Raw genomic sequence first — 13,612 nt, forward strand, 5'->3', positions numbered from 1 at the left:
TCTGTAAAGGTTATGTGTCAGGAGGATGGAGCCAGGCTCTTCTCAACGACATCTGGTGATGGGACAAGAAGAAATGGGTACAAGCTGCAAAATAGGAGGTTCCACAGAAATATGAGAAAAAACTTTTTCATGGAGAGGGTAACAGAACATCAGAATGGGCTGCCCAGAAGGGTTGTGGGGTCTCCTACTCTGGAGAAATTCAAAACCTGCCAGGACGAATTTCTGTGTGACCTATCCTAGGGGTTCCTGCTAAGGCAGGGGGATTGGTCTAGATGATCTTGCAAGGTTCCTTCCAATCCCTGACTTTTAGTGACTCTGATTCTGTAACAGTTATGGAGAAGAGACAGCAGCTATTAAAATGATGACTTGGTTAAAAAAACAAACAAACAAAAAAAAAAAAAATAACCAAAAACAAAAACAAAAACAAAAAAAAACAACTCACTTCATAGCCAGGATTCTGGCATTTAATTTATTAAGTAAATAATTCAAGTTTTTAGCTCATTTTCTCTTCTCTCCTTTCTCTTCTCCTCTTCTCTTCTTTCTCTTCTCTTCTCTTCTCTTCTCTTCTCTTCTCTTCTCTTCTCTTCTCTTCTCTTCTCTTCTCTTCTCTTCTCTTCTCTTCTCTTCTCTTCTTCTCTTCTCTTCTCTTCTCTTCTCTTCTCTTCTCTTCTCTTCTCTTCTCTTCTCTTCTTCTCTTCTCTTCTCTTCTCTTCTCTCCTCTCCTCTCCTCTCCTCTTCTCTCCTCTTCTCTCCTCTTGTCTTTTTTACCTTCTCTTTTTTTCCCTCTCCCCTTCCACTCCTGTACTTCTCTCCTTCCACGCCCCTCCCTCACCCCTCCTTCCCCCTTCCCTCCTCTCTCATTTTGTTCTTCCCTTCCCTTCCTTTCCCTTCCCTTATTTCCTTCCTTTCTCTTTCCTTTCCTTTCCTTCCCTTCCCTTCCCCTTCCCCTTCCCCTTCCCTTTCCCCTTCCCCTTACCCTTACCCTTACGCTTCATCTTACCCTTCCCTTCCCTTCCCTTCCCTTCCCTTCCGTTCCCTTCCCTTCCCTTCCCTTTTTCCTTCCCTTCTTTTCCCTTCCCTTCCCTTCCCTTTTTCCTTCCCTTCTTTTCCCTTCCCTTCCCTTCCCTTCCCTTCCCTTCCCTTCCCTTCCCTTTTCTTTCCCTTCTTTTCCCTTCTTTTCCCTTCTTTTCCCTTCTTTTCCCTTCCCTTCCCTTCCCTTCCCTTCCCTTCCCTTCCCTTCCCTTCCCTTCCCTTCCCTTCCCTTCCCTTCCCTTCCCTTCCCTTCCCTTCTTTTCCCTTCTTTTCCCTTCTTTTCCCTTCCCTTCCCTTCCCTTCCCTTCCCTTCCCTTCCCTTCCCTTCCCTTCCCTTCCCTTCCCTTCCCTTCCCTTCCCTTCCCTTCCCTTCCCTTCCCTTCCCTTCCCTTTTTCCCTTCCCTCCTTTTCCCTTCTTTTCCCTTCTTTTCCCTTCTTTTCCATTCCCTTCCCTTCCCTTTTTTCCTTCCCTTTTCTTTCCCTTCTTTTCCCTTCTTTTCCCTTCTTTTCCCTTCTTTTCCTTCCCTTCCTTTCCCTTCCGTTCCCTTCCCTTTTTCCCTTCCCTTCTTTTCCCTTCTTTTTCCTTCCCTTCCCTTCCTATTTTCCTTCCCTTTTTCCTTCCTATTTTCCTTCCCTTCCTATTTTCCTTCCCTTTTTCCTTCCCTTCCCTTCCTTTCCCTTCTCTTCTCTTCTACCGGCTCCACCGTTGAAGACAAAACTTTCTTATTATCCTCCACGTCTCGCTAGAAAAAAGAGAGCCTCAAATTGTGACTGAGTAAATTTCACCTCAAACAGACTTTGAGAAGAAAAAGAAAAGCTGCTGCTTCCCTCTGACAGAGGCAAGCTACAACTGGGAGAGCAGCAACAGCAAGGGCAGGAGTGCCAATACCTGTCCGTCGACTCAGGCAGCCGGGAGAAGTGGCCAACTGTGGCCTCTGCATTACAGCGGGTGAGAATGACCACTGCCTGGAACAGGAAGGGCATGAACGTGCTCTGCTGCAAGGACAATGTGCAGCTGCGCAGAATGTAGAGGATCACCAGCATCTGAAAGAAGTAGGCGAAAAAGAATGACTTGCTGCATCCTTGACTCTGCAGGACCTAACCATGGACATTCAGCACATGAGCAGTGCTTGTTCCCTTGACATGCTGCCAAGGCCTACGCCTACATTTCATGCCAGCCACTCTGTCCAAACCCTGGCTCTGCACTCAGGCTATGCTTCTTTAGCACAAGAGGCAAACAGCACAAGGCGTAATGCAACAGTCAGAGTACAAGACACATGGAAGAAAGTCACTTACGTCCTGATGGATGTCCTTTCCATTCATCTGCAGAAAGGTGATCATCCACTTCCCAGCAGCACGCACACGCATTCCTTTGGCCTTCTGGAAGGTGTCCTTGATGGCCAACATGAAGTCTGTGGCATGTTCCAGGGGGAAGCTTCTGCACACGATCTGCAGAGAAATGAGAAGCAGGAGAGATCCCATCACAGATCTGCAGCAGCTCTTCAAAACACAAAGCGGTCTTGAGGACATTCTCAGTTTAGCATCTTGCTGGTCATTCAAGTGGCCATCACAACACTCCTGCTGTCCATACCCTGCTATTCATACCTACAGTGACTGAGCCTTCTCTCAGCTTCTCCACCCATGTTGTTTGCTTACATGCAAAGCCTCCCCCCAGCAGCCACAGTCATACACGTGCACACACTTACATGCACAGCCACACACACACATGCACATCAGCTCCTTGTGCTGGGCACCTGAAGGCCAGACATAGCTCAGAGCCTCCTGCTACTTGCTGAGAAAAGTGATCTCAGGGTGACAGCTCGTTCTGAAAGTGGTGTGAGAGGTTGGGGGGAGCAGAGGGATGTGCAGAAGCCCACACACGGAGATCCCACCACTCCTTTTTGGGTCCACTTACTCTTGCAATTTTGGACGAGGTCTGGAGCTGAGAGGCGGTGCTGCAGTCATTCAGCCCCTCACACAGGCTCCCAATGTCTCCTGTCTTGATGACTGTGTAGGTCACCTTGTCTGGAAAGAGCACAGAGAAAAAAGGAAAGTCATACTTCTGGAAACGAAACCTCTTTCCACAGAGGATAGACAGGACAAGGCAAGGACAAGACGAGGGCTGTGCACACTCTCTCTCTCTCCTGTAAACAGGGCCCCAGCCCATGGGACTCTGGGTGCGGCGAAGGAAAGCAGAGGGCTAGCGCGTGCCTGCTCTACTCACCTTGGATGCGGAGAAGGGAGCTCAGACAGTTAATGGCCAACTGACGGGATGTGAGCATGGCGTCACATGTCAGAGGTGCCAGCAATCCTACCAAGGTGCCAAAGTGTTTGCAGGCATCTCCTCTCTGCAGGAGTAAAAGGCAGGAAAAAATGTTATAGGCAGCCCCAGCTCTCCCTTGCTTCTCCTGCCTGTGCTTTCCCATGTGGTGGGTGACACAGCATGCACAGCCGGGTTGAACTCACCTTCCAACTCAGGGGCACCGGGGAGGGAGCCAGGGACATGCAGAGGGGCTCTTTACTCACCTGAAGCTTTTCACAAGCAGCCAGCAGCCAGGAGCAGGTCTGCAAAGCTCTCTTACGCTCCCATACATTCTCTGAAGTCATTGCTCTCTGCAAGACCTAAGGCAGATCATCCGTCTCACTGTGGATGTCTTTTCTTTCCTTTCCTGCCACCCCTCTCTGTCCCTCCTTTTCCAGTACTTTCCCTCAGGGCCTGGCCTGTGGTTCCACGTGGCCCCCCTTGTGCCTTTCCCCCTGCAGGGCCCATTTCTCTGCCCATTTATGAGCTTGCAGTGAGCTGGCACGTCAGCAGGAGATTTCTCCCTCTCTCATTGTCCACTCAGTCCCCAGATCTCTGTCCCTGCTATCAACAGGTATCATATATTCCTTGCCCCACACATACTCACATGGACTATGTTCTGGAAGAATCCACGGCTAGGCTCTGTCTCCAGCAGAACCACCATGAGCCGGCCCAGAGCTTTCAATGATGTTTGCTGAAGCTGAAAGCAGAAGAAGGGACTGAGGTGTGGCATCAAGGCTGCTGCCAGAGCATGGGTCGTGTTTGCTGAGGTAGGTTTCTGACTGAGAGGTGGCCGGAAAAGATAAGGCAGGTTACCTGGAGGTACCGAGCTGCTTGCTGTGACTTCCTGATCTTTGTCATCATCTCCGCTGAAGGGTGCATCACAATGTTCTTGAAGCACAGAACCAAGAAATCATACATGTCCTTGCTTCTTAAAAAGATCTTCAGCTTGCTGACAGGAGGAAAAAAGGAAGAGAAAGCAAAAAGAGACTTTACCAGTGCTCTCCAGACTGGTTTAGACAACATCAGTTTCTCCTGATGGACAGCTGCAAAGCCAGCAGTGAGCTGTCCTGTGCTGCTGAGCTCTGTTTTTAGTTCCAGCAACACCCACCTCCTCTCTGGCAGCAGTGAACCACCTCCCCCTCCAAAGGAAAGGAGACCCCGGGTCTCCCTTCTCTTCCCTGCCTGGTGACAGGAGCATCAGAGCTTTTCTCCCTGCCCAGAACCTCAGCTTTGCTGGGCACAACATCACAGCCGACTCTCCTGTAGATGTGGCTCCTCACCCCTGCCCCCTGTAGACCTCCAGAAGCTACCCAAATGGAGGACCACCAATCCTGCCTTGCAACCCCAGAGGCTCCCACCCTTACCTCAACTGCTCCAGGGCCAGAACCACCTTGAGGGGCACTGGGGAGACAGGGCTGCCCAAAGAATACTTCCTCAGCAAGTCCTGAAAGTCCCAGAGAGACACTGTCAAAGTGGTAAGTGGCACACGAGAGCTCTTCCACCCAGCCCAGAGACAGACACAACTGCCACACATCAGCCCCATCAATCCCACATTACCTACGGAACCACTGCAGGATGCAGCAGCTTCACAGCTGGTGCACCTAGATCGCTGACCAGCCTCTTCCTGCCAGCACCCAAGGTCCCCACCAGCTGGAGACATGGAAACTGAGGGAGACCTATATGCCTCCAGGGAAGCGAGGCTTGTGCTACAGCCCAGTACTCTGCTACAGTCAACCCTGGCTCTAAGCACTCACCATGAGGATCTCCCGCAGCTTGTCCTTCAAGGAAGGGTTAAAACAGGCAGAATCACCCACAGCACAGAAGGCAGAGATGAAGTCAGTGATGCTCTGCACCAGCGCGAGCCTGTTCTGCAAGTCCTGAGGCCCAAGAGAAAAGAACATTCTTTGAACTGCGGGAAGGGCCGAGGGCTGCAAGGGGAACACACTGGGGCAACACTAACGGAAGGGCTTGGATCTTCATCTGGGCACAAACCATTCCCCGAGGGACATTTGGAAAGAGAAGGCCCATCTCAGCCTCCCCCTTCATGGAGGGACTGCAGTTGATTCTCTGACACCCTGGCAAACCCCAACCTCTCACCTGGCAGCTGAAGCTGTAAAGCAGCAGGATGCTGCCCACAATGTCTCCCTCCAGGTGGACGAGCAGTTGTTCCTTGGAGGCTCGCAGTGCTAAGCTGCCATAGGCAAGCATGATAGTGCTGCGTGTGGCATGAGCTCTCGTGCTGTCCAACTCCATCTGTGTGGGGAGAAATGCCTTGAGATACTCACTCAATAGCCTCCAGTGCCACACGATGCACCTGGGCTCCCTAGGCAGGAGCTGCTGTGAAAATAAGGTGCAAGAAAGACAAGGTGGAAACCCGTAACGCTTCACCTTCTTGCGCTTCGAAATCTTCGCATTCCGGCCTTTGCACAGCTTGGACGCAAACATGTTGAGTGTGTCCAGGACTGTGTGGAAGTTGCTCTCAGCAGCATGGCTGAGAAGAGAGATCATTCCCTGCTCAAAAGAACAAGGGGCAGTTGGCGCAGGCCTGAACCTACTGGCACGGACAGCCATAGTGATTGGGCCAGTCATCGCCTGAGGGAAATGGCAGCAGTGAGGAGACTGAAAGGCCCAGAGCAGAGCCAGGAGAATCCCCCTGCCTCACTGACAGACCAGGGATGATGGCCAAAGATGGATGGAAGGAGAGCTCACCTGGGCCTCAGATGGTTTCTCTGCGTTTGCTTCTATCAGATGCTTCAGCAGCATCTTTTGGATGTGGAGGACTCTCTTACAAGCTCCCAGCACTGTCCCCAGAGCTTTGTACAGGAAAGACTGCATGGGAAGGGAAGGAAGAAGCTGAGATGTGGCATCAGCCTGACCTGATGGCAGAGGGCCAGGTGGGAAGGACCCACTCCCTGGGAGTCACTGAGAGCAGCTGCAGGTCCAAGCTTTAGCCAGCCCCTGGGGAGACTGCATGGAAAGGCTCTCTGGTGGGCACGGGCTGGGGAAGCAGTGTGAGCAGCCCAAGTGTGCAGAGCACCAGCCGCAGCCCCAGTTGCGTACCTGCAGCTGCCCCGCTGGGTAGAGCCAGAGGGAACCCACCTTTTCTCCAGAGCTGCTGGAAGAACTGCTCAGCCATCGGCTCAGCTCACAGCTCAGGGCCTCGGTCCAGTCCTCATCCTCCATGGTCACCAGAGATGCCTTCAGGAACTGTTGGAGAACAGGAGAAGCCAATGATCCCTTGCTCTTTGCCTTTTCCCGCATTCCCAAGTTGCCGCAGCCTTCTGGGGAGAGCTGCCTGGATGAACAGTCCTTCTCCCAGCTCCCCCCAGCATTCCCTCCCATTAAAGCTGCCTGCCACTCTTCTCATAAGACCCTTCTTTGGCTTGGGACAGAAGCAGCACTGCAAAGGCATGCAGCTGCTCCTCAGCAGTATTTGAGAGGCTGTTCCTGTCCAGTGGTGACTTGTGTAGGAGCGGGACTCCTTGAGGCAGGCAAACACTTCTCTCCACTGGAGCTCCCAGCAATGCCGTACCTTCAGCAGACGGCGCTCCCACTCCACTGGGACGCTCTCATCTTTCCCTACACAGCAACAGGAAGCAAAAGACCTTTGATTGGGATCAAGCCACAAAAGAAGAGCTGTTGCAAACCATGCTCGGCCTGGACACTCAACTCTGCTAAGCTGGGACCTGCACCCCTTCCACAATGACCTGTCCCTCCCTACAAACACTGTCCCTGCAGGAACACAGAACTAACTGCTCCAAGACTGCTGTCTCAGGGGACATGAAGGGCCCATCTGTGTCCTTGAATGGCAGATCCCTGGGAGGATCCGTGTCCCCGAGTCTCCCTTGAATGGGAACAGCAGCAGAGCAAGTACTGCACTGCAGGCAGTGCTTTCCCTCTGCAACAATGAGAGCTTCATTTTCAATCCTCCCCCTCCCTGCTTTCTCCTCTCCCTCCCCACCAGCACTTTACCTTCAAGGCACTGCAGCAGCAGGGGGATCTCAGCAGCCCACATGGCCCCCACAGCTCTGTGGATCCTGCTGTGGAGGTTTCGCATGAGCAGCAAGGCAGCAGCTTGGAGTTCACTGCCTGCAAAAGGGCTCCCTGCCACCACCTGAGAAAGAGCAAGGAGAAGCAAGGTCACGACTGCAGCGGGAGAGAAGAGCAGTGGCTTCCCCTACAAGGGAAGTAGCTTGGCTCTGCCCTGGCGGGCAAGGAGCATCCAACAGCTTTGCCCATGTCCAAGCTGCTTCCTCCTCAGGGATCGTGGCACCAGGCTCTGAAGCATCTACTCACCAACAGGCGTGCCAGCATTGTCTGGGGAGTCAGCAGTGGACCTGCAAGGAGAAAGAATTGCTGAGTGAGATGTCAAGACGCTCCATGCCCTGCCGCATGTACCTCTGCTGTCCCTACTGGGTGCTAACACAGGTCAGCAGAGCTTACTGGGGAAGTTTTTGCTCCTACCTTGAAACATGGAGTTGACAAAGTGGGGATCCAGTTCTTCTGCTTCCTGCACTCTCAGGTCCCCTCTCTCAGCCAGGGCTTGGATGCAGCGGGACACCGGGATTAGCATGCCGGTGTACTGGGCTGGCACCACATACAGCAGCAGCCGCGGCCACAGGAGCTGTAGGGAATGAGGCAGTTGAGCATGTCAGCATTCCTGCCTCTGCTCAGAGATGAAGAGGGCTCTGTGAATTTGTGTGCTTCAGAGCTTCAGAGCACGTTGGAGGACAGACCAGGGGTGTTGTAATGAGGCAAGGAACACATGGTGCAAAGGCAAGGGACGGCAGTGTAGCAGGGTGTGACTTACTTTGGACATCCCACTCACAGAGACATCCAGTGACCCCAGGATGTCCATGCACAGCTCTTGGAGATCTCCTTCTTCCTGAGCTTCCTGGGCAGAAAGGTCTCCAGCTGCCTGCACAACAGTGTTATTGAAATGCCAGTTACGTTATGTTCTCAGGAGCCTCTCATAAGCTCAGGTGTGGCCCCACTGGTATTTCTGTGCCAGCCTCTGAGCAGCGCGGGTCTTTCAAAAGAAGATGCTGCCCACTGTCCTTACCCTTCTTCCTGTGGTGCGGCTGAACTCACTGAAGATGTGTCCCACTACATCCAAAGCTGAGCAGCTCCAGGCATTAACACTGAGCACATCCTTGATGAAATGCAGAATGGCCCTCCTCACCTGCCAGGGATCAATTTTGGGTGGTGTGATTTTCCTGGTCAGATGGCAAAGGGAAGCCACTTGCTCATCATGGCAGCCCTTCGGGCATGAGCAGAAACAACAAGAGCCTTGGTCCCTGAGGTGAGGGAAAGGCCTTTGCACCAGGCTGTGCAGGGACCTGCCTGCTCCACTCTCCCTGCTCCCCCCACAGGAGCCATCACATCACAACCATGTAGTCAGTGCTCCAGGATCTCTCTGGTCAACCCAGCCCTGCCCATCTTGGCAGCAGCATCAACAACCCAAAAACACTTTCCCAAACCAGCTCACCTGTGTCCTGAGGTCACTGCTCAGACACTGCACAGCCTCTGCAATCTGGGGCAGCTTCTCTGTCATCATGGGCTCTGCAAGAGATGTGCAAAAGTATGCGTGGAGGCACAACCCAGATGGCAATAGGGACCTCTGGAAGTCCCGACCCGTGGTACTAACCACCAGAGTGAGCCAGAGCACCGAGCAATCCCAGGGCTGTCACGCATTCATCCTCCTTCTCACTGCCTATCTGCGACTGCAGGAACAGGACTGTTTCCTCCGGGCAGATCCGGGCTGCAGGGAGGAAAACCCACGCTGTGTTAGCAAGAAACTCATACCCATTTCTGGGGTTTGTGAGAGAGGATTTGGACCAGGCACCAACAAACATCGCCAAAGCTCTTCTCCTTACCCTGCAGCAGGATGCAGTGGGTTAGATCTGCACTATCAGCCTCGCTGTGCTGCTTGGTGTTGGAAGACAGCTGTGGGAACAAGGTCCATTTGAGGAAATTGCATCAGCATTGAGGACGGAAAAGAAACTGCTGCCACCTCTTGTCACCCTTGGCACTCTCAAGCAGAGGACATCATACAGACAAAACCCAGCTTGCTCCACAGCATCCTCAGGGGCAAACACACAGCTCTGGAGCAACCACAGGCATCCAGGAGCTAAGGCTGAGCAGCTGTCAGAGGCTCAGAGCTCTGCAGTCTTCCTGAGACTTAGCCAAGAGGGAAACTGCTGTGGGCACAAGGATAGGCTCCCCTTACCTCATAGAACACAGCACTGGTGATGGCCAGAAACTTGTCCTTGGGAATGAGTGTCTCAATGCCCTCTAAGGCCTCCATGAAGATATTGAGGCTCTGCAAGAGACCAGGAGAGGAAGAAAGGGCTGAAGCTACGTTTAGCCACTCAGGAGGAGAGACACTGTTTCCCAATAGTGTTTCTGCTGGGAGAAGCTCCCACACAGGTGCTCTTGTTTGTCCCCCATCCCAGCAGCACCAAGAGAGTCTCTCTGCTCTCAACCGAGCCCTGTTTGGGCATCCTTTGCAGGAGTTTCCCACCCAGCAGCCCTCTTCTCCTCCATCAGATGCAACTGGACATGGTCCCCCTAGTTGTTAGCACAGAGCTCTTCAGGTGCTCAGAGCCCCATGCTGGTGGTGGCAAAGCCTCTCATCCCCAGGAGATGGGCCCCAGTGACTCCTGGCTCCCTTCTGGCTCCTGTCTGGATTGTTCCTTCCCTGACTGAAGAGCTTAGAAAGCCTCAGAATTCCCTTGAACACCTGTTCCTTCTTTCCCCAAGGGCTCCTTGCCTCCTCCCTCCATCCCCCTGTCCCCTCTTGGCACTTGCATGGGCCCCACATCCACACTGAGCCCTGCACAACATCTCACCTTGGCCATCCTGCAGGTGTCTTGGACCTCCTGATACTCGTGAATGAGGCAGAGGAGCTGCTCCCAGACATGCTCTCGGTGCAGCTCCTGTTGCAGGAGGACAGCCATCATGGCAGCCACAGCCCTGAGGATGGTCTGTTTGTCCTGGAGAGGGATAGCAGAGGCCCAGCGTCAAAGACTGAAGGTCTGCCCTTTCTACAGAGAGGGCTTTCTCTTTCCCTTCCCTTTCCCCATATCCCTGTACCCAGCAGGAGATGGGCTCACTCTGGAGGGCAGGAAGGTTTTCCCCACACCTTCATCCCCAGCTCACCCTACCACAGTGCTGTGACATGAGGCTTCTCCCTGGCAGAGAGATCCAGCCCCAAGCACAGAGCCAGTTCAGGGCCCTTTGCAGAGCCAGCCCACTCCCTCTCATCACCCTTCTGCTCTCAGCCTGCTGGGCACAGACAGAGCTGCCAACATAGATGTGCACACTGCCATCCCGGGTTGGGAATGCAGCAGTGCTCACCTTTTCCTCCTTGCAGTCCTGCCAGTTCCTCAGCACAGAGCAGAAGAGCTGGTAAAGATTCTCACAGATCTGCTCTTTCTCTTTGGCAGGCCAGGGGCATTGCTGTCCAGAGGACAAGTGAAACTTGATTCCTTCTGACCATTGTTTCACAACTGAAAAAAAAACAAAACAAATAAATGATTAATTAATTAATAAAGAGATAGTGAGAGAGCCCCTGAGAGTCTGCAGTAGGGTGAGATGCAAGGGCTGTCCCGAGCCCCCCTGCTCTGTGGCTGGCACTCACCAGTACAAGTGATGCTCAGGGTCTGGCCACTTCTCACCTGGCCCACCACACTGCACAGGCCAGCCAGCGTCAGCCGCATGAAGGGGATGCACTGTGGAGCTGCAGAGGGGAAGGAGAGCATCAGCAGTGAGGGAAGAGGGGCTGCAAAGTGGGGTCTTTCCTCTTTCCCCAGTTGTCATCAATGTGAGGGGGCTGAGGGCACTTTACCGTAGCTTCTGAACAGTTTGCTTAGAGTGATGAGCAGAAACTCCTTGGACATATCCCCCTTGGCCTTCAGGTGGCCCTGGAGCTCAGCCATCACCAAGCTGAAGTTCATCCGGGCCAGAGCCACCAGGACGTTGCTGGCAGCCATCCTTACACTGTCTGTCACTCCCTGAAAAAGAGTCACTGGTGACACACAGCACAGGAAACTACTTGAGGCCCTTGGAAGGGCTAAGCCACCACTGTCCACCAGGAGAACACCAATGTGGGCAGGCGGCTCTCTTTGCCTTTGGGAGTGACCCCTCACCTGAGCTGCTGTCAGGTCCTGGGACACCTCTGCCAGCAGCCGGTTCACCACTCCGCACGGCGGGCGGCTGTCATCTTCCCACAAGACGCTCTCCAACTCGCAGTAAACCTGCTGTCGGTCACCCTGGGGACAGGGATCAATCACACTCACTTTGCCCGCTGCCACCCATCAATATGCCAGTGTGCTTCTGGGGCCTGGCAACCACGAGACCACTGGGACAGGGCAAGGATTGATGGTTGGATGTCCCCAGCTCACCTCCTGGTCTTGCAGGCGCTGCAGCAGCAAAGTCACGCCACAGGAAGGGACAGGGCTTGCCTCCCTGCGACGCATACATCTGGGCATGCAGCCCACACAGGCGAAGAGACCTGAAAGAGTAGATAAGCTGCTGCTGGTGTTGCTTGGAGCCAGCGCCAAGCATCCAGCCAGCTCTGGGATGAACACTCCTCAGCCCCACAGCGTGGGGTGAGCTGTTCTGGCACGTGTGTGGGTCCGCTGGGAGACGGGAGAGAGCCTTCCCCTTGCTGGGGTACTGGGGAAACCATGGTGGGTGGCTGCATTCAGCAGAGCAAGGACAGTGCTGCTGGCACATCCTAAATAGACATTAGTGGCACACACGAGCTGAGGCAGTATTACTGTGTCCAGAGAGGTGGAGGGACCTCACCTCGAAAGGCTCTCAGCCGCTCCATCACTGCAGGAAATCTCCAGATAGACACAAAGCTCTCTCTGGTCCTCTCCCTGCGGGTCCCACAAGAGACTGGGCCACCGCTCCCGTGGCTGCCACAACAACTGTGACATCACACCAAGGAGTCTCACCTCATAAAGAACCAGACAGCAAGCAGAACACCCTTGCAGGCCCCAGAACACAGCATGTTTTTGTAAAGCACTTGGCTCCAGGGTTCTGTGCCGAAGCAGGGATTCAAGACAGAGAGTGAGGGAGAGTCCCTGGCAGGATGTAGCTCCCGGAATACCATTATCTGGCATTCTCTTAGTGACTGGCAACTCCATGCCAGGAGGCACTGAAACCCCTACCTGATGCCCAGACAACCTCTCCAGAGAGCTTTGCTCTCTTCCAGGGGCACATGTCAGAGACATTAACCAGACTTAAAAATAAATAAATAACAGAGCTAAAAACCATTAGGAAAGAAGTTTCCTAACTTCCTATAAGTAGACATTTCCTTATAACTTCCTGTAAGTAGACATTTCTGTTTGATTTTTCAAAAAAGAAGAAACATTTTCCTTTTTTCTCCTCTGCTGAACCTTAAAAGTACAAAGGAAATGCTTGATTTGAATTCATTTACTTTTATCATTCACGTGAGTGCATCTTGACACAAATATCTTCTTTCTTTGCATCTTTTGCAATCCATTTCAAAAACAATTGAATTATTGAATACATTAAATTCCTATCAAAGTGATTTCAAATGCAGAAAAATCATACAGTCACAAAGCCACACTGTTGCTGTTTGAAAGGAACATCTGGTTGTCAGCCTGACCAACCTCCTGCTCAAAGCACGAGGGCTCAGCACCACATCATCTCTGTCACAGCTTTTTCTAAGTTGATCTAGAACACCCCAAAGGACAGAGATTTTATCATCTTTCTGGGAAGCCTGCCCAATGCCCTATCACTAGTGGCTTAACTTCACCTGACGTTCAAGCTGAAGCTGGCCTAACTTATGGCTGCTCATTTACAGTGTTATCATCTATGGCTCTGTTCCCTTTGTATGGAATGTATGGAACTATCAAACTGTCCCCCTTAGCCTCCGTCTCCAGACTGAAGCCCAGTTCCCTCAACATAAAACAGGCCATGTGTCCATCGTTCTAGATCATCTTCTAGGACTGGGTGCCTGAACTGGACACATTAAACTAATTATAAATTCACTGGTACTGAAAAGGGAGATCAGTTTTCTTTGGCTGATGAGACATTATTCTTATAAGGTCGGCTACACGCAGCTTTTGTTTCTTATTCATTTGACCCATAATCAATCTAGTCCAACTTGCCAGATAATTCCATAGTGAGATACAGAGCAAGGGTGAGTCTCTGAACTGGTTACTGAGGCACAAATTATAGTATCCTCTCCTGCAAAAGATGATCAAATGTAACAGCCTTTATTGTGTTTGTTCTTTAATG

General features: G+C 52.5%; 1 protein-coding gene across 1 annotated transcript; it reads right to left on the minus strand.

The window, feature by feature from the left end:
- Positions 1 to 1,458: 1,458 nt before the first annotated feature.
- LOC146762639 (maestro heat-like repeat-containing protein family member 2B) lies at positions 1,459 to 12,428 on the minus strand. Its single transcript, XM_085549875.1, has 31 exons — positions 12,149 to 12,428; positions 11,743 to 11,852; positions 11,488 to 11,610; positions 11,187 to 11,352; positions 10,980 to 11,078; positions 10,697 to 10,848; positions 10,189 to 10,332; positions 9,567 to 9,659; positions 9,214 to 9,283; positions 8,985 to 9,098; positions 8,826 to 8,899; positions 8,400 to 8,519; positions 8,148 to 8,255; positions 7,802 to 7,961; positions 7,634 to 7,674; positions 7,310 to 7,451; positions 6,870 to 6,916; positions 6,437 to 6,544; positions 6,047 to 6,166; positions 5,726 to 5,848; positions 5,435 to 5,590; positions 5,092 to 5,214; positions 4,702 to 4,781; positions 4,151 to 4,286; positions 3,942 to 4,034; positions 3,559 to 3,654; positions 3,257 to 3,380; positions 2,948 to 3,057; positions 2,329 to 2,481; positions 1,922 to 2,076; positions 1,459 to 1,775 (listed from the first exon to the last, which is right to left on the minus strand). Exons 1-31 carry the CDS (start codon positions 12,171 to 12,173, stop codon positions 1,724 to 1,726), a joined length of 3,417 nt encoding a protein of 1,138 aa, XP_085406001.1. The 5' UTR covers positions 12,174 to 12,428; the 3' UTR covers positions 1,459 to 1,723.
- Positions 12,429 to 13,612: the final 1,184 nt, after the last annotated feature.

This window comes from Coturnix japonica, chromosome 1, assembly GCF_054131305.1.
Source record: "Coturnix japonica strain WE chromosome 1, WE-NBRP24, whole genome shotgun sequence".
Classification (NCBI taxonomy): Eukaryota; Metazoa; Chordata; class Aves; order Galliformes; family Phasianidae; genus Coturnix; species Coturnix japonica.

Excerpts from the sequence above, each read along its gene's own strand:
- LOC146762639 (XM_085549875.1), bottom strand. The coding sequence starts at position 12,173 with ATGGAGCGGCTGAGAGCCTTTCGAG. Across the intron at positions 11,611-11,742 it reads AGCGCCTGCAAGACCAGGAG|GGTGACCGACAGCAGGTTTA; the intron begins GTGAGCTGGGGA and ends CCCTGTCCCCAG. Across the intron at positions 10,333-10,696 it reads AGGACTGCAAGGAGGAAAAG|GACAAACAGACCATCCTCAG; the intron begins GTGAGCACTGCT and ends ATCCCTCTCCAG.